The sequence below is a fragment of the Ischnura elegans genome, chromosome X (genome assembly GCF_921293095.1).
Source record: "Ischnura elegans chromosome X, ioIscEleg1.1, whole genome shotgun sequence".
Lineage (NCBI taxonomy): Eukaryota > Metazoa > Arthropoda > Insecta > Odonata > Coenagrionidae > Ischnura > Ischnura elegans.
In genome coordinates, this window is record NC_060259.1 from 47816136 (window position 1) to 47840249 (window position 24114).

The 24114-nt window shown below is 37.3% G+C and overlaps 1 protein-coding gene across 9 annotated transcripts in view; it reads left to right on the forward strand.

The window, feature by feature from the left end:
* LOC124170977 (ELAV-like protein 1) overlaps positions 1-24114 on the forward strand; it is a 733134-nt gene that overhangs the window by 444402 nt on the left and 264618 nt on the right. For all 9 annotated transcript variants that reach the window (XM_046550072.1, XM_046550070.1, XM_046550073.1 and 6 more), the window contains one exon: positions 17538-17687. In XM_046550072.1, the coding sequence (XP_046406028.1) occupies positions 17571-17687 (117 nt within the window). In that variant the 5' untranslated portion in view covers positions 17538-17570. Of the gene's footprint in view, positions 1-17537; positions 17688-24114 lie in introns of those variants that run through there.

The window sequence follows — 24114 nt, forward strand, 5'->3', positions numbered from 1 at the left end:
ATCCTACGATGATCTTAGGGAAGAAAATTAAACCCGTAAGGGATGAAGAAAACTTTATTATTTTGGGTGATTGGAACGCTGTAGTCGGCGAAGGTCAGGATGGAAGAAAAACCGGAAAATATGGATTAGGAAATCGAAATGAAAGAGGAAAAAGGCTCTTAAAATTCTGCACGGAACACAAATTAGTGGTTGCCAACACGGTATTTAAAAATCACATGCGAGGAAGATATACATAGTAATCGCCAGGAGACAAAAGAAGATTTCAAATATACTATATTTCAGTGGAGCAGAGGTTTAGGAACCTGATAATGGACTGTAAAAGCTACCCGGGGGTAGATATTGACAGTGATCATAATCTAGTGATGATGAAATGCCATCTCAAATTCAACAAATTGAAGAAATCAGGGGAGAATGCATGGCAAGTAGAGAAAAAAGGAGCCAAAAAATCAAAAGACCCTTCAAGAAATAGTGGAGAGCATGATAGGGTTACATCAGACTGAAAAATTAGTGGAGAATAGCTGGGCAAATATCAAAAGTAATCTTCGGTAGTCCGCTAGAGAAGTTCTAGGGAGAATAAAATGTGTAAAGAAAAATACATGGATCACGGATGAAGTCCTAGACCTCATTTAAAAACAGAGAAAGTATGAGAATGCGAATACTGAGGAAAGAAAGGCTCTCTACAAGAGAATACACAACGAGATTTGCCGCAAAGCCTGGAAAGCCAGAGAAGCGTGGATGAGGAACATACGCGAGGACTTCCAGAATAACCTCGTACTAGGGAAAGTGGACGCGGCCTATAGAATAGTAAGGAATTATTTCAGGGAACGTAGCACAAGATTTAATATCATAAGGGACAATAATGGAAATATTCTTATTTAAAACGAAAACAAAGCCAAGAGATGGAAGGAATACCTGGAGGAATTGTACATCGGAAGCTAACTCAGATAAAAAATATCTAAGAGAAAAGTGAAGTTGAAAAGGATGACATTGGAGCAAGCATCTTAAGATCGGAATTTGTCGCTGCAATAAGAGACCTGCAAAAAAATAAGGCCCCAGGAATAGATGACATTCAATCAAAAATGCAGGAGAAAACGTCTTAACTCAACTGTATAAAACTGCGATATGTACTCAACAGGAGATTTACGTAGTGACTTCGAGAAGAACATCATCATTCCTATACCCAAAAAGAAGAGAGTAGAGAAGTGCGAAAACTTTAGTACAATAAGCCGGACGACACATGCGTCGATGATTCTGACAAGAATTATTTACCGGTGAATAGAAGGAGGAGCAGACGAATTTCTGGAAGAGGACCAATTCGTATTTAGGAAAAGACAAGACAACCATTTTGAGACGCAGTTTTGGCACTTAGGCTGCTCATAGAGAAGAAAGTAGAGAAAAAAAACCCGCCTTTCATAGCATTTTGTCGATTTATATAAGGAATTTGATAACGTGGAATGGAATTCAACACCAAGAATTCGGAAAGAAATTGGAGTGCTCTACAATGATCGTAGAATTTTTATAGTTTGTATAAAAACCAAGTAGCTGTGATAAAATGTTGACCTAACAGTGCAGAAGGAAAAATAAGAAAAGGGATGAGACGAGGGTGTGCACTTTCCCCCTTAATTTTTAATGTTCACATAGAGAAAGCAATCAACGAAATCAAGGAGAAAGCTTCAGGTGTCAATATCCACGAAGAAAAAATTGGAATGCTGTGATTTGCTAACGAAATATCTCTCATAGCCGAGAGAGAGAATAATGTGAAGAAGACTTTGACAATTATGGAAACAACAATGGCCAGATATCAGCTAAAAATCTACAAAAAAATCGTAAGGTTTTAGTTTGCAGCAAAAGAGAGGAGGCAAAGGCAAACATTAACCCAGGGAAGCATAAGCTTGAAGAGGTGAAAGAGTTTTCATACCTGAGTTGCCGAATTACCAAAGATGGACGAAGCAAGAAAGAAATACACAGTAGAATAGCGCTGGCAAAGAGGGCTTTCTACAAAAAGAAGAATCTTTTTACAGCTCAGAATACAAGCATAGAAATAAGGAAACAATTCATCAGATGCTACACATGGAGTATGTTTCTCTGGAAGCGAGGCTTGGACGTTGACAGAAGCAGAGAGGTCAAGAGTGGAAGCATTGGAAATATGGCGCTACCAAAGAATGATGGAGAAAAAATGGATTGACCGTGTAAGTAACGAGGAAGCGCTGAGAAGAGTGGGAGAAAAGCTAACCTTAAGTAGAAGACGGGACAACTTAGTTGGCCATATTTTGAGGCATGATGGCCTGATGAAGACTATCGTAGAAGGACAGGTGGAAGGGAAGAAGGGCAAGGGACGGCCCCGAATGAGTTACATAGGACAAGGATATAAAATATGTAAAAGAGAAGAAATACGTCGCTATGAAAGGTTAACGGATAGGAGAGGGGAATGGAGACCAATCTTAGGATTGTTGACTAATAATGATGATGTGTTTTTAATTAATATATTACCTTAAGGCAAACGCTAAGAATAGCTACCAAATTGAATTACATAGCTCGAAGTCTTTCAATTTTTTAAAAGTCCAATCTAAACGATAAAATATTTGGAATTTTAATAAGAAATATAAGCAAAATAGGGAATTTTAAGTTTTAATACTGGAAACAAGGGAGAATTAAATAGTAAAAGAAAAATGCCACGCATAAGCGCTACTATTCGGATATTTTTTCTGGGAACGGTAAAGAGGCGATGGGTTAAGCAGCCACTTGAATATGATATTCTTGCAGGTGAATAGGATATCTTGGGCAAAGGGATGGAAGGAATAAGGCTGTGTGGAGTAAACATAGCTAATGGTGCGTTTTAGGATGTAGGATCAAATACAAGGGCATTACATTCTTCGGAAGGGTCAACTCATAAGGCTTGATAGAAATTTCCGGTTAAGGATTGAACGGCGATTAATAATTATTATGCCAGCTTCTGAAATCATTCTTGACAAACCTTTTTCCTCTCAATATTGGTTCTTTTATCATATGACAGTGTTGATATCCTTTCTTTTCATGCGAGGTATATTCAAGGTCTAAAGCTTCCGATTTTTTCCCCAGACTGGAAAGAAATAGAAACATATGTATTCTTTTGAAATGAAAGTGTACTCTCTGTTAAATATGTGACAGAGATGGCTTCATGTATGGCAGATAGAACTATTTCGGTAACGTTGAGAATGAGAACTGCGCTAGATACTTGAAATGATGACGTTTTCCTAGCACGAACACCGTCCAATTATTCTTTTTTTGCATTTTCGTGGAGCGACACTTAAGGAAATTCATCAATAGTTGAAAGAAACATGTGGTGATGCAGTAATCCTCGTGATTTTTATTGTTGAACCTTAAGCAACCCATTACTTGGTCGATTTATTTTCGTATCGGCAGCTGTGCATGTGTAGAAATAGTAGCTGTAAATCCACTTAAGGATCGCAGAGTTCGAAGGAATTCTGGGTGAATTAACCAATACTTTTCAACCAAAATAAAGTGATGGCAATGAAAATAACCTTAAGTATTCAGGAATGCCAACATTCCCTTTCTGAGAAACCACAGGTGGCAGAGCAAGTTGAACTAGCCTCCATACACTTGAATGCAAATTTCGGCCATCGCAGCATCTTTTACTGGGTGAGGTGCCAGCAATCGATACAGATGACCTACTCACTGACGACTGTGACCATATGACGGAGAGGAGGCGCTATTGCAATTATCTTCCTTCTCATCGAGTCGTGTACATGAAATAGCGTGTTTTACGAAACCCGCACTTTGCTCTCATTGTGTTGACTGAGCACAATTATTCACTACGAAAAAATTATGTGTAACTAATTTTGTTGTTTTTTATTGAATAAAGCACCATATTTCTAAGTGAAAAGCGGGATGTGACTGAATGCAAATTAAAGCATGATCGAAATTTTTTGATGGGAGTATAAAATGGTGACTTCTTAAGAACAGGACACAGTATGGTAAATATCAAGTATATATTAACACTAGGAGGACGGGAGTTTCGCGCTACCTAGAAGGACAGCTAGGGGTCATTTGACCCCTAAAATGTATTTTGGAATAAAACGCCTAATTTTCAACCAATATTCAGTTAAATCGTATTAATTATTGAATCAGTTCATTAAAAACACTATTTAACATTATTAAATATTATTTTCATCGTCAAAAGTTAATAATAATTATTTTAAAGAATCATGAATTAAACCGTATGTACTAGTCGATTGCAAATCAAATAATGAAAATTCATACACTCAAAACAAAACTTGTGTTACATGTTTTGAAAAAAGGGGGACTGGGTTTACAAAATTTGAAATAAAATTTTAAAAACTTAATCACTTTGTTGTAAATCTCAGACAGACAGTAATTTTTCAGCGCTGTTTCCACAAAATATTTTTTTGCGCTGAATGCGTTTATTGGACGATTTATTCATCTACATCTAAATCTACACACTAACTCACAAGCCGCTTAAAAGCATGTGGCAGGGGGTGTTAGGACACCAGCCATTTGCACATGAAAAGGAATTTGGAAAATGGAAAGGAAATTGGTGCAATGATTCAATTTGATGGTATTTGGCACCTTTTTCTTTTTGGTGCCCGTGCAGATATGACTGTTGGATTTGGAGACGTGTAAATAAATTGATACATGCTATCCATCATATCTACTCCCGCTTTGTTTTTATTATGAAATAGGATGGTCTCTGGTATTCTTTTATTCGTTTCGGAAATAGTGTCGTCTGAGATCATGCTGCTGAGTGAAAGTATATTATTGTTTTAGTTTGCCTGATTCTACGAAAGAGTATGGCCTAAGGTACTTTTGAACACTCGCGTTGAATGGATTACATGGCTATTTTAGGGGTCATGGATATTTGTGCGTCACGCCTGTTTTTTTTCAGATCGTCCATGCAAGAGAAGTTTTCCATTTTTTATGATTTCTGCCAGCAGGATGGATGGAAAATAATTGTTACAAGTTACATTTATTCCTGAATTCTTGTATGTTACGGTCACTTTAGTAACAATTTATTTCCCCAACGCTTGATTTGATGGCCAATCATCATCTTTGCCACAATATGGAAATTCATTTAGGCTGTATTTTCATTTCACAGCTGTCAAAACCCAGTACTCGATTCCAAATTTGTCTGGTTTATTTGGAATTTACCTCATAAAAGGACAGCTGCATTTTGTTGGATAGAGCTGTGCATTTGCTATCACGCCAAAGTCGCCATCGCATTCACTATCTTGGACTTCATCGCATCCATCATACGCAGATGTTGATGGATTGGTCAGAATGTCTTGGAACTGATGCTTACTATTCACTTCCAGACTGATCTTCAATATTCCCTACAGCTATTTGATTCGCGACGATTCTCTTCTCTTGATATATTTCTCGACTTCTTACTTTCTTCCTCAACTCGCTACTGATATGCATGCGACAAAATCTACAAACGAAAGCGCATTATGGTAGAATCTTCTCTAGTTGCATTGGAAGTATAGAGAGCTGGAGAGCATTAGAAATTCATACAAAAGGACAAAATTTTCAGAAGTAACGCTAATTGCCGTTCGAAAGGCAGGGACTCAACCGCCAACCGTATCCTGATTCGTATCTTCCAGGAACTTGCAGTAATGCTTCTTCTTCGACCTACGTGCGGATTCCAAGGGTAGGATTTACGGTATAATTTTACAGTCCACCCAATTCCTCCGCTCTCTCAAAAAGAGACAGGATTTTTCCCCAGGACGCAGCGTGCAGTCAACCCGCCCCAAACCCCGACGGAGTCAGGCGGCAGTAATGCTGGACACACGGCAAAGGGGCTAGGTCAAGTGACGGTGCCGTCAGGCCAGAAAAATGAAAGTTATTCGTAAACCTGATAAGTCGATATTGAAAATAATGTCTCTAAGAGCTCTGAATCTTGGACGACGGAAAACAATGCTTGGGATACGTGACGATTTTCCGGTGTGGGTAATACAATAATCATTGAACAATAAATAAAACAAAATTAAAATATCATAATTACATGAATTTACGCAAATCAAGGATTGAAAAGGTTTTATTTCCCTTTGCTGCCCAAAAAATATCGGAAGATTGTGCACAACAAGTCGCTATGCTTAGGTTTTCGAATACAGATAGGAACCCTTGGGACGAAACTGGCATTGAACCGGGTACTTCCAGATTCAAAATGAAGCAAATCATCTACCAAACTAGCCTCTTGCTGATAATATGATATACATGGCACTAAAGTGCCCACGGGCATGAAAATAGCGCGAAAACCAGTTGTGGGTCAAATGACCCCTTGCCGTCCTTCTAGGTATAACACGTCATAAAAATTTAAAACAAAACATTATTGTTGAATTTTCACTAATTTATCAAAATATAGACCAAAATGACCAAAGTCAAAAAGTTTCAAAATTAAAAAAATATTTTAATAAGAGAAAAATAAATTTGAATTCTGAAAATGGGTCAAATGACCCCTGCCGTCCTTCTAGTGTTAAAGTACAAGTATATAGACTTCATTGGTTTCCCATTATGACTCTTAAATGCATGAAAACTGTTTTTCGTTGAGTGATAGCAATATTGCAAATATCCGCGACAGGCGATAGGTGGTTGAAGATTTCATCGAGCAGTGTCAATTATAAACCAACACTTGAAAAATGTATTCTTGTCATCATATATAGGATAATTTTTATTTTATTTGAGCGCTATACCATTTTCAATCATGTATTCAGGGCTCTTATTCAGTCCTTTGACTCTTGCAGCATTTGTCTTCAGAAAGAATCCCAGTGAAATCCAAATAATCTGATGCTTTTCCTTGTCGTTTCAAAGGAGTCCTTTCTGACAAATTTTTGTCAACGCCATGGGCTTGCTAGTCCCCTTTTGTACAGTGATAGAGTTTTCTCAAGTTTCCTAGTCTTCTGTTTGCCTATCACGTATCTTGCCACCTTCCTTTGTACTCCTTCAAACTTTATTATAGCTACTATCTGGTAAGGGTCCAACATCGAGGTAGCACACTCGACAATAGGTTTCACAATGGCTGTGTGAGCCGTTCTTTTGTGTGCCTGTTGCTTTGAGATTTCTCGTGACCTAGTGGCGCCACGAATATATTTACCGACAAAGAAGTTAAAGCGCAATACCCATTTCATTCTAATGTATTGATCTACGCACCTCAATTTCCTCTGGTGAAGGCTGCCAACCTTGATTTCTCCTATGCTGTCATCGTCCATGCCTCACCACAATAAATATCTTCTAAATGTTGTAAAAAAGTGAATAAAGTCCTAATAAATGGCTTCTAGTATTCCACTCTTATATTTTCAGTAGCAAGTGAAATCTTCTTTTGGAGGAAAACCCTCTTAGTTCCGGCCATTCTAATGACTATTTTCATCTTACTTCGTTCATCTTTGTTCCCTGTACCTCCTTAAGTTTATGGTTTCCTAGTTTGATTGATCTTCAACTTTTCTCTTCTACTGAAGACAAATACTTTTATAATAAAGGAAGGGAAAAAACTTTTGTTATTTTCCACTCTTCCATTAAACTTTCTCCAACCTAGGTTTTAGCGGATAACCGTCATTATCAAGGTTTCGAAGCTAAATACCGAAATAAAAGTTTTTCTGTTCAGAAGCTAAAGTTCACAGGATGGGAGCAATGAGAATGATGAAAATACACTGTATATGACACATAAACTTGCTAACCAAATACCAATTAATCCTCGTACAGCAAATTCCAGAACATTGTAAAAGTCACCGAAAAAACCGAGTCATAGAAGGGAATGTGAGACAAACGAAGAAGCAAAGAAGGCTCAGCAATGATTCATTTGAGGAAGACAAAAGTAAAAAACATGGACATTCATCATCATCATCACTGGTCAACAATCCTAGGATTGGTTTGGCGCAGTTCTTCACTCAGTTCTCCTATCAGCTAATCTCTTCACACCTACGTATTTCTTCTCTTTCACGTCCTTCTTTACTTGTTCCATATATTTTGTCCTAGGTCTTTCTTTTCCGTTCTTGCCTTCCACCTTTCCCTCGACGATTGTCTTCAGTAGGCCATCACCTCTTAAGATGCGGCCTATAAGGTTGTTTCGTCTTCTTGATAACGTTTTCATGAGGCTTCTTTTCTCTCCTACTCTTCTTAGGACTTCCTCGTTACTAACTCGGTCGATCCATTTGATCTTCATCATTCTTCTGTAGCACCGCTTTTCGAAGGCCTCTATCCTTACTCTCCGCTGCGGTCATTGTCCATGCCTCACTTCCGTATGGGAGCACACTCCAAATGTAGGTTCTTATAAATTGTTTCTTTACTTCCATATTTAATTTTCCCGCTGTGAGCAGGTCTTTCTCTTGGTGGAATGCTCACTTTACTTAGGCTATTCTGCTGATAATTTCTTTCTTGCTTCTCCCGTCACTAGTTATCTTGCTTCCCAAATAACCGAGTTCATTCAACTCCATCAGTTTTGCTTCCCTAATTTAATGCTAGTCTTGACTTCTTCTCTTCTACTCCATGCTAATATCTGGCTGCATAGGAATAGCCTGCTAAATTTTTCTACATGGATATTCACTTCCAATGCCTTTTCTTTGACTTCATTAATGTCTTTATCAAAGTAAACTGTGAAAATTACGTTTGACAATGCACAGCCTTGTCTCACTCCTTTCCTAATTCTTGTTTCTTCACACCTAGGCCTTGATTTGATCACCGCTGCTTGGCTTTTGCATCAACTATTGATGATTCTTCTGTCATGGTAAAGAACCCCAATTTATTTTAGGATTCCAAGCATTGTGCTCCAATCCACGTTGTCAAATGCCTTCTTTAAGTCCACGGGCGCAACGAACGTTGGCCTGTTCTTTTCCATTCTCTTCTCTATGAGCAATATTGCTTCCCTGGTGCCTTTGTTTTTCTGAATCCAAATTGGTCCTCATTCAAATGCTCTTCTGCTCTTCGTTCTATTCTTCTATAGATGATCCTTGCCAGTATCTTCGACGCATAAGTAGTTAGGCTTATGGTCTTAAAATCTTCGCAGTTCTCCGCTCTTTTCTTCTTCTGCTGCTGCCTGCTTCCTTTGTACAAATCTTCCAGATATTTCTTCCATCACTTCCCTTTGTCTTCGTTTTCAATCATTAGTTATCAGTTTTTGTCCCAAAGGGTATTATATCTTTCCTTGAAGTGGTTCCTCACTAGGCTGCCTCTATTTTTCCATATTTTAGATTGTTTTGTACGTCTTCACAAATACTTTTCATCCACGTTTCTCTAGCCTTCCGCGCTTTACGACATATTTCGTTCCTTATTTTCATGTAACAATTCTGTCCTTCCTCTGTTTTCGCAGCCTTGTATTTTCTCCTTTCTTCAATGAGATCTAATACTTCCTGCGTGATCCATGGTTTTTTCATAACGACTCTTCTTTTACCATGAATTTCCTCAGCTGCTGCCTGCAGACCACTTCTAATGGTTTTCCAACTCTCTTCCACTGGCCTATAGGTCGTATCCTATCCTTTTCTCTTTACAACAGCATCTTTAAAAGCCAGTTGATGCTGAACCTCCTTCAATTTTTCAACCTGCCATATGTTTTTCACGGCTTTCTTCAATTTTTAAAATTAAAGGTGGCATTTCATCATAACTAAGTTATGGTCACTATCAATATCTGCTCCTGGATAACTTTTGCAGTCCTTCTCTTGGTTCCTGAATTTTTGTTTCACTAAAATGTATTCCATTTTGAATCTTCTAAGGTCACCTGGCATCTTCCACGTGTATTTTCTTCGCCGGGGATTTTTGAATAAAGTGTTGGCAACCACTAGCCTGTGCTCAATGCAGACTACAAGTAGCCTTTCTCCTCTTTCATAGCGGTTATTTAACCCATATTTCCCAGTTATTATTCCGTCTTGATAAAGTCACCTAAAATAATAAGACTTTCTTCCACTCTTTTCTACTTGATAACTTCCGCTATATCTTGGTAGATATCTTCTACTTCTTCATCTTCATACTCTGACGTAGGCATGTACACCTTCACCATTACTATCCTTACATTAAACTGCAGGTAGCATTTAACACGCATCACGGCGCTCTTTTTAAGCATTATACCTACTCCAGCATTATCATTTAGCGATCCTATGTGTATCATTCTCTGGCTTCCACTGCAAAAGTCTCCTTACTGGGGCCACTTCATTTCGCTGATGCCTAATACGTCGAGGTTCATTCTTCGCATTTGGAGTAACTGCGACTCCTCGGGATGATAGTGTGGTGGTTTCCCCTTGCCTTTCACATCGCAGTACTACCACCGTTAAAGTAAATGTTACCACGCCCTCAGTGAAATGTGTGTCGCTGTACCGACCAGTATGGTCTACACCATCGCACATATGAAGAAGAGCTGCTGCCCTCTCCCCCGGGTGATGAGAGGCATAATTGTTAGCGGCCCCCAGTCGCTAAGTCACGGTATCTTCACAGGTTTTGGTATCATTTAAATGGTCTACCTTACCCAAGGGTAGCCTAATAGCCTCAAAATACCGCCGCTTTTTGTCCATGATTGCTTATTCGACGAGAGAACTCGCTTTTCTCGCAGCTAATCTCTTCATCTAAAGGTCGACCCACCATCCGCAACCCGGTGAACGAACTCGGTGGCTTTAAGCTCACAATCAGCCGCGAGACGGACATTCAACATTGGACTTTACACTAGGGGAATTAACACTTTCAAACATTTCATGGAAATAATATTTCAGCCCATTACTTCAAAATAAAATGCAACGTACACGGCTTTTTATCGTCTCTTTCTATGTAATGTTTCATAAAGTTGAATGTGCATGCCCTTTTTCCATATCATACAATGTTTTTCAACATGAGTTTCGAAATTCCGGTCCATCTGCTCTATCTACCTTGTTTCAAAATCTCCGCAAAATTGGGCATACCTACACTTCAACTCTCCGAAATTTATCATACTTTTCTTTGGTATTGTATACTTTTTTACCCGTAGTTCACGACATAGGCGGATTGAGGGATAGGCACGGCTGCCCCTCCCCCCAGACGCCTAAAATATAGGCAGTATTTTTTTATACTGTTATGATTAAGTTCGTTTTGTTTTGTGTATTAGGGTGCCTCAATCATTTAATCTCATTTTAATAGGTATCATATCAAAATAAATGGAACATTCCGTATAGTAATTCTTGCTTCCAATCTCAAATATGAGAAGACCGTTTGCCAGTCAGGGCCTTGTCCCCCCCCCCCCTAGAAGAAATCCTGGATCGGCCCTTGGGGCATGTGGTACAAGGATAATACGTAAATTCATCCATATGTAACATCCGATATCATGTATCCGTATGTAATTGTAGGTTGCCTTCCTCGTGAAAGTAATTTCACATCAATTAGGTAGCTCAGGTAGATGCGGTGATAAGGAGCAGATTCAATGTGATGCCTAATTTTTTCGTTTCGTTTCCGGTAGAGACGCAATCACATTTTCGTCGTACAAATTATTTATATTCATTCTCACTGATATAGAACTCAATATTAAAGTAACTTGGTGATATTGGAATGTTCAGGAGTTGATGAATCGTTGAATAATAAGCGGAAAATTTATGGGATCAGAGGTAAAAAGAGGATGCGGAAATTAATAAAACTGCAAGCATGCATTTTATAGAAATTGACAAGTCACGCATGGGCGTTTACAGCGAGGGGGGGGGTAGGAGGGGGTAGTCCCCCCCAGAAGCAAAAGTAAATTTATGTCAAAACGAAATTTTTTAACAAAATTTCTTTGAGCCCAAGAAAAGTAAAATTAGTATAAAACATGTTATCAAAATTAATATATATTTATTCCTAGAAATTGAAGAAAATAATAGGAAACCAGTATAGTGAGGTTGTTAATTTCTTGAAATTATGGTTTCATAAACTTTTCTGTGTTAAAAATTGATTGACCACCGCTTGCCACTCTCTAGTTTAGATCCTGGCTACGCCGTTGAAGTCATTCCTATTTCGAACAATGGTTACATTCTAATCTAAAGATTAAATTATTTTACTACCTTTTTTCATTGTGACCTTCGATCCCAAAAACCTTTCTGGCTGGCCAACCTTAAGCCTCGGATAAATCAATGCCCCATCCCAACGCTTTTGCTTTTTGTCAATGACTGCTTAATCGGCGATTAAACTCGCTTATATTGCAAGTAGCGTGTATATACGGTGTGGAAAAAAACTATGCCACGAAATATTAACCCTGTATATCTAACGGCAGAAGCGCTAGGCTCAATGTTTCTGTAGTTTAAAAATGGTAAGTTTTCGACCCATACATGATCAGCCTTTTTACCGCTAGACTGGAAAGTTGCAAGTGTTACACCGATATTTAAAAAGGGAAACAGACATGACCCAGGCAACTACCGTCCACTTTCATTAACAACGATTATAGGCAAGATACTTGAGCATATCGTCGTAAGAAATTTCTTGACTTTCTTGGACAGAAGTAGCTTACTCCATGACTGTTAGCACGGATTAGAAAAAGTAGATAATGCGAAACACAGCTCGCTCTCTTCCTTCACGATGTTCTAAAATCTGGTGAATTGAAAAGACAAGTTGACGCATTATTTCTAGATTTTAAGAAAGCTTTCGACACGGAACCTCACAACAAACTATACAAATTATAGTCATGCGGATTGAACGAAACAATGGTAAACTATATACGCGACTTTCTCAGTGATCTTAAACAAAAAGTAGTTCTTCACGGAATTAGCTCTGATATAGTAAAAGTTACATCAGTTGTCCCAGCAGGAAGCGTAATCGGCCTTTTTTTCATTATATACATTATCTCTGCTCCGCATTAGCAGTAAAATACGTTTACTTGCTGACGACCATGTCATCTATCGTGAAATAAGTGATCACTCTGACTATGAAATGCCATCATCGGACTTAAACAACGCACATTAATGGAACCAAGAGTGGAGACTCGAACTTAATCCGAGCAGATGCATGTCGGTACATTTCTTGCTGAATTTGTCCAACTATAACCATGATTATACTGTAGATGGTGTTAACAAAAAGGCAACACGAATTGAAGTACCTAGGAGTTACGATAACCTCGAACCTCTCGTGGGGAACACATATAAGGAATATTTACGGCAGAGCCCTAAAAAAATTAGGATTTGTGAAGCGCATTGTGGAAAGATTTTCGGATGAGAAAGTAAAAGAAATGTGGTCCACATTTCGCACTTGCCCGACCGCACCTTGAATATGCAGCGAGCGTATAGGATCCGGTGCAGAAAGACTTAATCCGTGAACTGAATAAAATACAAAGGAAGGCTGCGCGTTTCGTCAAAAATTCCACGGGCGCACAGATAGCGTTACCCAGATGTTGAGCGAATTGGGCTGGGAGCCGCTATAGACTCGGAGGCTGGGCGCTAGGCTTAGATTGCTTGAACAATTGAGAATCGATATCATTCAGAGCGACAAGCAGAACATAATATTAGAGCCACACTATACTTCCAGGTCCGATAGAGGTGATCAATTAGGAGAGATTTTCTGCGGAACGGATAGATATGGGAATTCCTTTTTCCCCCGAAACATATAGAATTTAAATAAACGCAAGTCGTTGTAATATTTGTGACTATCATTCCGTATTACCAACTGTAATTCCATAAAAAGCCATGCGTGGCGTCGCAATCAATGTTAGCGGCCGTGCGTTCTGATAGGCTGAAAGACGCTGCCAGCTATGGTTTCAGCCAAGGGGACTGCATTGCAGGGTGGTACGAAAAAATTAAGTTACAAATTAGTAATAAAATGAAAATTAAATGCATATTTTTTAACGCTTTAACGAAAAAATATTTCAAATACTATAGATTATTATTAATATATTTATATTCATGATTTATGACAGTTAGTTCCGATCGCGCAATACCATTACAAATGTATATAGTTTGCAATTTATCCGATTTTTCAAGTTGTGTAACATTTTTTAAGTTACTATTTTAGTCTAAAATACGACGTATTTGATTTTGCAGGTCTTCTATAGTTTATATATCATTTAGTAATATCTAAACAACATAGAACACACCGCGGGGAGGTGGCTGCACTTCGAGTTCCACCCACACCCTTCCCTCCATCCAACCAATGAGGGTTAGTGCTATTTAAAATATTTAAATTGTTATCGTTTTAAATTTTAGTTTTGGAACGCTACTTTGTACAGATTTCGTGGTGAAGTCTGGCATAATGGACCTTGATTTCAGTATAGCCCTAATAAATCCATCTCTGGATCGATGACCACAAACCTTAAGGGATGACTTCGGTACCAATTTCACACACCGCTCCACTGCTTGAGTGTGACATGGGAAGTTTTTTATTTTATCACATCTCGTTTATCACCTGATTTAATGAAAAAGGCTATTTATTTATTTGTAATTCTCCGAAGAAGAGTCGGAGTAGATAGTTTGACTACATTTCAGTCAATCAATTCCACATAGCAAGTTTCTTCAAAGTTGATGGTAGGAGTATTAAGGTTTCTGATAGTTTTGTCTCTTGGTTTAGTCTCTCTGGCTTTTAATGCTCTTCATAGTCCTAGCTCTCCAATTTGCCTTTTTTATCAAAAACCATCGCCACCAATACGTTCTCTTGGTGAGCAAAGTAAGAGTTCTGTTCAATAACAGAGAATACTACTTTCTTCAATACTTCAGTCAAGTATCGAGATATTCCTATTACGCTGTACACAGAACTGGCCCCGTTGTTGTATACTTACAACATTTTATTTCAAAACAAACGGGCATGTAAGAGTAAAAATAAAATTCACTTTGTCTATTAAAGCATCTGATATGTTTTCGGCACGCACGTAAAGTCGGAGAGCTGGATTTGCAAAGGCTAGCCGTCTGTCATGAGAAATAGGTCGAGGATCATGGTTTGCAAAGTCATTTGGAAAGTCACCACTTGTGATTGCTTGCCTTATGTCAATTTAGTATCTTTGGTCCTTGCTAAAAATTTATCTATCAACTTGTGAAATTCCACATTCGATTGTTTGGAAATGCATTATTGGAAGCTTTCCACAACATTTCAGATTATGTCCGATTGGCCCACTAAAAAATTTGGGTCCACTTGTTTCACCATCAAAATCAGAAAAAGACGGCGGAAAGGTAATTCAATAAAATGAAATAAACATACTGCCCACTGCAGAGGACGTCCAATATGATCTACGAGCTCTCTATTGGGCCATTTTTCCATCCAATTTTGGTGTTCGTGTCATCTCAGCAAACTACATCAAACAACTCTAATGATACCACTTGATCAGAGAGATAAGATGATATGGAGGCAGCAATGTCTTTGACAGACCCGGAGCTTGAAGAAAAATTACTTACACATACAGAACCTTGTTCTTATATTAGAGAATGGTGTTCCTCTTTAACTGTCCGACGGCACTCCTTCGATTCAATCATTTCCATCACTAGGGTGTCGTCTATCCTTCCGTCAATCTATAACCAGTTAGTTCACCTAAATCAAGATGATTTCGAAGTAAACTGATAAGAGTAATTCTCTTTGCCCTTTAAAATTTATATCGGTCAATGACCTTCATAGTCATTAAATCGCCCTTTGATAGTTTAACTTTGCGTTGCTGTACTTAAAGCCTCAGCATCTTCACTTTAGGTTTCAACTGGGTTAACTTGCTGCCGTTTGAAAGTGCAATTTTTTCCTTTCAATTTTAGTAGTCAGTTTTCTTGTCCTTTCTGATCTACTGGGCCAACTTCACAAATATTAACTCAAGTAATTACCCTACTCTGAAAAATTGGCTGAATTGTAAATTTTATGCATTTGTAATGATCTTGAGCGATCGGAAATAAATGTTTTAAACCATGCATATGAATTTATTAATAATAATCTATACTATTTGTAATAATTGTTGCTATAGCGTTAAATAATACACTTTTAATTTTCTTTTGTTTTACTACGAAAAAAAAATATTTTCATTATCGTCATTTTTCAAAGTGCTTTGCGGGGTCGGAAGATGACGTCCAATTCTGGCAATTCCTTTTTTTTGTTTTTTTTTTGTACCAACGTAGCTCAACTTTTCCGCGCTATAGCGACCCGAAATGTTACACCTCCATACTGCATAGAGGGGGCTTTATTCCATCCCTTAGAAGGTTGATTTCTGTTGCCACTTCGGTCGCATTTTAATCGATTTTCAAATAAGTCCGCGGCGCGGTGATGAGTGAAATGCTATTCACTTTTTTCCAATGTTTTCCAGTATTATGTTTGTTATTACGTGGTATAGCATTGAAAAGTAATCAAGTTGATAGATTACATCATCATGTACAAAAGTTTCAGTTAACACCCTTAATTATATATTATTTTCCCGTGAAACTCGGATGTCTTTGCCTGCCAGAGACGCGAGTGGCGACTGTTGTAAACTCATTTAAATACGCGGTGGGTGACAATAAATTTGGATGCCGGATTGACGATCCTGCCTTTCAATATTCGTGGTTTCAGCGTAGGAAAATAAGATGTCCAGAGTAATGGGTTAGAGGATGGCATTTTCATCCCTTGAGCTATCGTTGAGAATGATCGCATGAAACTTTCAGTTTTTGATCATTATAGGTGCAATAACTGGAAATTTAACACGAAAGGGACGCAAAAAATCGTGTGATTCAGTCATAATAAAAAATATAGAACACCATAAAATACACCACTTACTGAAAAACTAGCATTTATTTCATCGGTCTATAATGCACGCATTATTATTTATCCTCCTAAAATCTCTAATCGAAAGCTATTTATCCCCTATATGAGTTCATCAAATTTGTGTACTAGTCCTCATTAAGCCACATTAGCCTTGAAATAGCCTATAAGCACTTCACTTTATTTTCCATGATCAAGCAAATAGCCTTACCAATTTTTGTAACAATCGATATGGTGAAAATTTATCTTTTGAAATGATTTAACAATTTTAAGTAACTTTGTTGCAATGATTTGGGCCTTCGATCTTTAATGGCATTTTTTGCGATTATTTGGCTTGTGCTTTTAACTTTTTTCTTGTCCCATTTGATCACTGCTTTTTTTAACATCTGTTGTGGTACAACAGCACGCTAAACATCCAGGGAAGGCTATGCTACTTAGATAAGATCTTCAGTACTTCATATTTCAAATACATCTCCCGCCTCATCAAGTTCTCAAAATACTTTAAATACCCTATTAAGATGAGAAATACTATAGATCTATCAGTCTTACATAAAATCAGAGGATCATATTTACATGCTCGGGTATTTAGTTTGGCTAATTGAATGCATGCTTAATAAAATAAAAAAGACAATTAACTTAGGATACACATTAAAATAATTTTTCAACCACAAAATTTCTCCTCTTTTCACAGAGTTTCTTTTTAAGCAACCGGTTTCGCAGGAATTTATAGTTTCTACAGAGCACACAATGTCAGTGAAAATTCTTGACTGCTATTTTCTGACTCTAATTCTTTCTAGTAAAACCCATTTTCCTTCTACGATTTTCCTTCTGCCATTTAATTTACTGTCTCGTAATTGGGCTATACCGTTGTCAGAGGAACAAAGCACCGGAGTCGGGAATGTATGCTCTCCAATTTTTTACAGGGAGAGACGGAGCCCCGTGGGAACCCGTTGGCCATGGCACAGAGGATCCAAGCCATTCCTGTGGGAGTGTTACAGATGCTTCCCGGATGCTTCCTCCATTCAACTTGTGAATCTCAGTGCAGTGCCTTACACTTCGCGCAAAATGAAATGGTAACGTTTATGTCCCCATAGAGTTGCTCCAACCTCCCTAATTCTTTTCACCGCTCTACTTTTGACACCTTTATGGACCTTAAACAACTCACCTCCATGTATTCAGCGCACTTTTCAAATTTATGAAAGCTTTCTGGCTTATTCACAGAAAATTGCAACGCCAGCTACTTGTATGTTGCGTATTGCTTGCCATTTATACCTGCTTTTGTACAATTTGCACGTTGGCAATATTTGAGTCACTGATGTGTAAGAATATGAAATATTATCTGTAAAAAATTTAATTATTAATAATACAATGTAATTTATGAAATCCGCGATTATTATTGGCTAAAATCATTTCCTTTCTGCTGGTCATTTAAGGTTTCGTGCACATTAATGTAGGAAATTCAATTCATCAGGGACATGAGATCTAAGTTGGTCATGATTGTACTATCCTGATACCTATCGACGTTTTCAATATATTGGAGGAGGTGAAAAATTACATATGGTTTATTTTAAACCAATTGAATTCAAATGTATTTTTGGCGCATCTGAGATACTCTTCACAGCCTGCTGTAAAATAATCGAAGAAAATATATTAGCAAGTTCTAAGAGGCAGATTGCAACACTTGCATTACCGCGAGTGAACTCATTCGTGGTCGTTTTTCATCTTACAGCTCAAGATATAAATATTGATTAGTTATCCATATCATTAATAACCACAGGGTTATGTACGACCCTCACACCTTCCACAGTGCTATCGTAGTTTATGCAGGACCTAAGACACATCATTTTCCACCGCTAGAAGAGCGTGCCATCGAAATGAAATCATACTTATGTAAAAAATCAATACTTGAGTTCTTTTGAAGCATCGAAGCCATAACCAAGCATCCGGGTAGCCAAGCTAATAATATGGCAAATAATTTTTTCTCCATGTTTTGTGCATTGAGCATTACCGCCTTCATTCATAACTTGTCTTATCCTTCTCATTCTTTTCTTTTGCCCATATAAATATCAGATACTTTATCATTACAGTTACACATTATCAACTTCGACAATAAAACTCCAGATCTCTGGGGTACCATTGGTAGAAAATATGGCTTAACATAATGAGGGATAAAGGCTTCTTTCTGATGAGGTTCAATGATTCAATTCACTTTGAATGAGATTCGATGGATTCGGTTTGATTAAATCATTCAGTGAACCGAATATGGAATGATTGTTGAAAGAGTATTACCTTCAATCATGATGCGTAGTTCATGCGTTCAATCATGTTGTATTAACAGTGACTCTTTGAAAGGCTCATCTTCTTTGGGTTTAGGTGGAAAAGACAATAATCAGACGTTGTAGCCATTCTGAGTTTAAATTCCGGAAAGGAGCATTGATTCTAGTTATTTGGGGTTGCAAAATTGAGCTAGTTTCCCGAGGGCTAAAACTGAAGAACTATCCATGAAACTTATCAAGCTAACTTTTGACAAGACTATGCTTATTGTTACCGAAAGTACAAAAAATGATAAACTAAAACGCATTCCTCATTAATTATTAACAAGACACACAATTTAGCGGTGGAGAGTCTTTTCTTTGTCACTTTCATTGTCATTTAAATTTGTCAGTTTTGTCCGATCTTTTTGTCAGTTTTTTCTGCCAGGTCTTCTTGTCAAGTGATGCTTAGAATATTTTTTTATTTCTAGTCCCGCCTTCGTTTCGACGTTGCAAAAGACGGACCTTAATGGCGCGAGCTCTGCAGATTCGGAGGATACTAGTCAGAAATATTTAATTCAAACTGAAATATATTTAGGTTTGGTTGATTACGACTTCATAAGGACTGGTGAGCAATTTTATATTTTCAAGCGCACAGTTAAAAGAATGCCTTATATGCTACTGAAGGAATAATACGAGCATAATGTGACATATTTTTGGGGGTAAAATAATATAGTTGTGCATAGAATGGCGTATTTGTATTCAGAAAATGCCTTTTCAATACTACTTATTCACTAACATAATACGATAATTATTAAAATTTATGAATAATTTATATTAATATAATATTAAATATTTGCTATGGGGTTTAAAAATCCCCATGCATCTACTTTCGTGGCAGTGAAACATGACGTATATATTTAAGAGTATATGCGTAATGTCGCATTTTACCTGCTTTCTGTAGTTGCTACAGTTCTACTAAAAATTATCTTGGTCCAGCATGTTTCTTGCGAAATACGCTAGGAAAAATAAACATTTTAAATGAAGATTTTTCGTGTACACCATTGAAATTATTTCATAGTGCCCTTTACCAAAATTTAGATGAACACATTGACAAAGACGTTTGAAAAAATAAAATGATAATTATATATTTTGTATTAATTAACCCAATCGATGCTGACACTCCAATTTGTGATCGAATAAGAGGCCTTTTTTCAAGCTTCCGACTTTGAGATGGAATATTTTCCTTCAAGTGGCTTTATGGATAGAAAATATGCAAGAGAATATCTAACTAAAAGGTTTTATCTAATAGTTGAAAATATTTTAGTATAATAAATAATGATTATTTTTAAATAAACATTTATCAAATCCGATTGTATCAATCTTGAAACATTGTTTCGAATTCTATTAGACAGCTAACTTGTATGATCTTAGGCTTTTCCGGCTTATCAGTCACAGAAAAGGTTTCGGGTTTTCCGCCGGTTGATGTCGTCCATGTCTCCCGACGTTTCGATCAGCAAGTCGCTGATCGAAACGTCGGGAGACATGTACGAAATGAACCGGTGGAAAACCTGAGAAACTTTTCTGCACACAGCTAACTTGTTTTATTATATCTTCTAAATTTGAAATAAATGCGGAATAAGATTGCTGAACCGTAAGGTTTTTCTCATGCATGATGCAATGTCGCCTCTTGGTAAAATACTCTCGTACAGAGTTGATAAATGATCAAGATCCAAAGTTGATAACAATCAATATCGCTGAGTGGCGATGTTTGGAGGCAGTCCTTGTGCCCCGAAATGATCGCTGCCGAAGGAGCGACGGGAGTGGAAAAGCGGCAAAGAAGGATCGATGCTGGTGCCAGGCACGCCTTCTCCGCCAGCTATTCACGCGCCTGCCCCCATTGGAATCTAATCTCCGTTAATTGAAATTCGCGCCCTGACGAGGTGCGCGATGGAACGGGGGCGCGCGCGGCAGACGGAACGGCGGCCCGCGCGCCAAGTGGTGCTTTGCATGTGTCGGAATGGGGCGAGAATGCACACTGGTCCGCCCCCCGCGGGCCGCGCTCTTAATTGGCGCGGCGGTGATAAACATTTGAACGCGAAGTGGCGCACTGCGCCTCAATAATAGTTGATAGTCTACCAAGGGATGTTAAAAGACGGCGGAAAGTGTTTGAAGATTCCCTTCTCGAGGTAAAGACTTCCGTGTTTCATTCAAAGGGAGATTGGGGCTTACAAATGTGCTTTAGGGTTGTTATTCTACTCTTGTGTGCTTGTGATGGCTATAGTGCCACTTAAAACTTCTAGTATTACGCTCTTGGATGCATTTACACTGTTTTATGGCTGTGGAGAGTTTATGCTATGATACATGCTATTGTTGAAGGTACAGAATGCGTAGCAAACTTTGTCTAAATATATTAGCGTTTACTCTCCTGTTGCTTGCTAAGTTAAATTGTTTGATGCATACGAGGGGTATTTTATATTTTACCAAATCACGCACAATATTTCGTTACAAAACATTCTAGGGTTATTCATAAAGCATTTGCATTAGATAAGTATAGTTATTTATTTAAATAAATTACACGTGGGTATTCTTAGTTATCTTTTCATATTATAAAATGAACTTTCGCAAGTCTTCTTTTCTTCGGATGAACATGATTGATAAAAATTTTTAATTCCATAGTCAACATTTGATATCTCCTCAATGTGGCTAAATATCGTGCTCGCTACCATTATACCCTAAAACCGGGAGTCTACGGTAACGCAGTTTTAGCATTATAGCATAGTTCCAGCATAGAAAAATTAAATACGCACCGGTCCTTTTGTGATAGGTACTATGTAGGTTAATTTTATTTATTATGGCCTACAATGGTCCAAAGCCAATTCAGTTACTCTACCATGTACAAATTTACTCCCGCATCTTACTTGAACGCGTGAGTGAGAGGTTACGTGATTCCATTATCCCCTTGTCCACTTCTTTAGCCGTTCCCTGTTGAGCTAGAAATATAGAACTAGTTTCCTGAATTCTAATTTTATTTTCAATTAGTAAATTGATTACAATGTTTCAATATTACGACAGGAGTAGACGCATACTCGTACCTGAGGTTCATCAGCAAATGAAAGCAACAAGTAAAAATATATTAGACGTGTTTAGTAGCAAGAAATTGATCAAATATTTGTAAATTTATGATTATGCTAAATTGTCATTAGCAGCGATGCCTAAGGCGGTGTCGAGTTTATTTTTTAAAAATTATTCCTTTAAAAATAGCCAAAGAGTCTGTTTGGGGCAAATGTCACACATTTTTTCAACAAACTTCTGTCTTCTATTTCCACATGTTTTTACTTGATATCAATCACCGTTCGGTCCAATTCGCAGGCACGACTTCTTGAAATTTTCTGAATCTCTTCTCATCTGGTAGCTGCATAAGTGTACATTCCCAATGTAACTACGTTCTGATATTGAAATTTTATTTTTTTGCACAGTTTTATTCATGGAATATTATCTATAATATATAATGTATGCTTTGTATTTTAAAGCAAATTTATATTTTTCATATTGTTCAGTCAGTTATGATTGAATTTTCACACTAATGAATGCCGCCAAAATATTAATTTAAGTTCAGTTCAGTTCATTCGTAATATTCTCACATGCCTTCGACAAATTCTTAAATTTGAAATGTTTCGTTTAAAATTATTCATTTTTGCAAGAAGGTTGTATTTTTAAAAAAAATATCATTTCGTTCCCGTTTGAATGATTTGTTGTAGGAGACATGTTACGCTTATTTTCACTTTCTTATCGGAGCATACCTGAGATTTTCTTAATTTTATTTTAATACCTTGTAAGAGGGAACATTTCATACAATATTGGGTTTACTGGGGTGAACTACTTTTTGATTTCGCATATTCGTATCCTGCGTACTAATCTAACCGCGTATTTTGCTAACCTATCCATGTGTGTTTTCTAAATAATGACCTTTAACGGATAGATAGTAATTTTGTTATCGAGACAGCCTATTTTTCTCCATTTTTTGTACATTCCATTCCAATATACATCGTTTAATGCTACTCTGAACCTGTAAGGAATTTTTTTAATCCGTAATTCTTTCCCCTCAGATATTGAGACCAGTGAATATTTTATTGTGCTCTTCTTAACTCTCAGAAATTGATACCAGTGAATATTTTATTGCGCCCCCAATTTTCCAAAGGATAATAACGTCTTTCTTTCACATGTCCTTAACTGGTATGAGGACTAAAAACTACTAAAACGATTACCTAAAATTGAAATAAATTACCCTAAAATAGAAGAAAATTAAAGAGAAGATAATTATGCATGTTTTTCGTTAACTTTCATACATTTTTCGAAATACAAGTTGTTAGTAGCATTTCCCTTCCAATAATTTTAATTCAGTGCTAATTCTAAGATCTCTTACCGTTATTTATTTTAAACAGTAATACATTTTTTCAGTATGCAGCCTAAACGAATAAAATGAACTCATCCTACTTAATTTTAGCAGTTAGTAATTTCCGGCCGGTCTGGAAGAATCTTTAGCTGCAGCAAAAGGCATATCTTCATTTACATTACCTATTTGCTTTATCTTCTTTGTAATGGAATTAATTATCAAGTTACTATGCGGTTTTGTAATATGCAATTTAATTAGTGCACTACTGAATTCAACTCCAATTGCGCACCCCATTCAAAAACAGTTTGTGGCTAGTGAAGATGTCTTGTTCCCGGCTTTCTTTTAATTTACTGCTGTTTTACCTCTAAATTTGCAACAAATATTAAGGGAAATTAAAGATGTACCTAGCTCTACTCCCAGCACAATTATTCTTTAGAAAAAATGTAGATGTGGTGGTGGCTTACCTCACGTTTTTCAGAATCATTGTCTTCCTTACTTTTTATTTCTGCAACTAAAAAAATCAATGTCACCACGCAGAGCTTTAAAAGTTTCATTTTGGTTCATTGCTCGCTTTGTTTCCTAAAGAAAGTATGTTGGAGATACTGTTTCTTTCCGTTATGTTTTCTTTCGAATGCTAATATATGTTATTTTGTATTCAATGGAAAAAAAGAGGAGCATATACGCAATTTTCATGAAATCAGGTGGTTAAAGAGCGATAGTAACGACTGAAAGTCAATTTGAAGGGCATTTTATTAGTATTGCGTTTAGTATTGTTAAGTAGCTGATACTTGCTTATTTGTCTCGTTTACTTGTTATCTCAATATTTTCAAATGAATAATCAGCCATAAATGT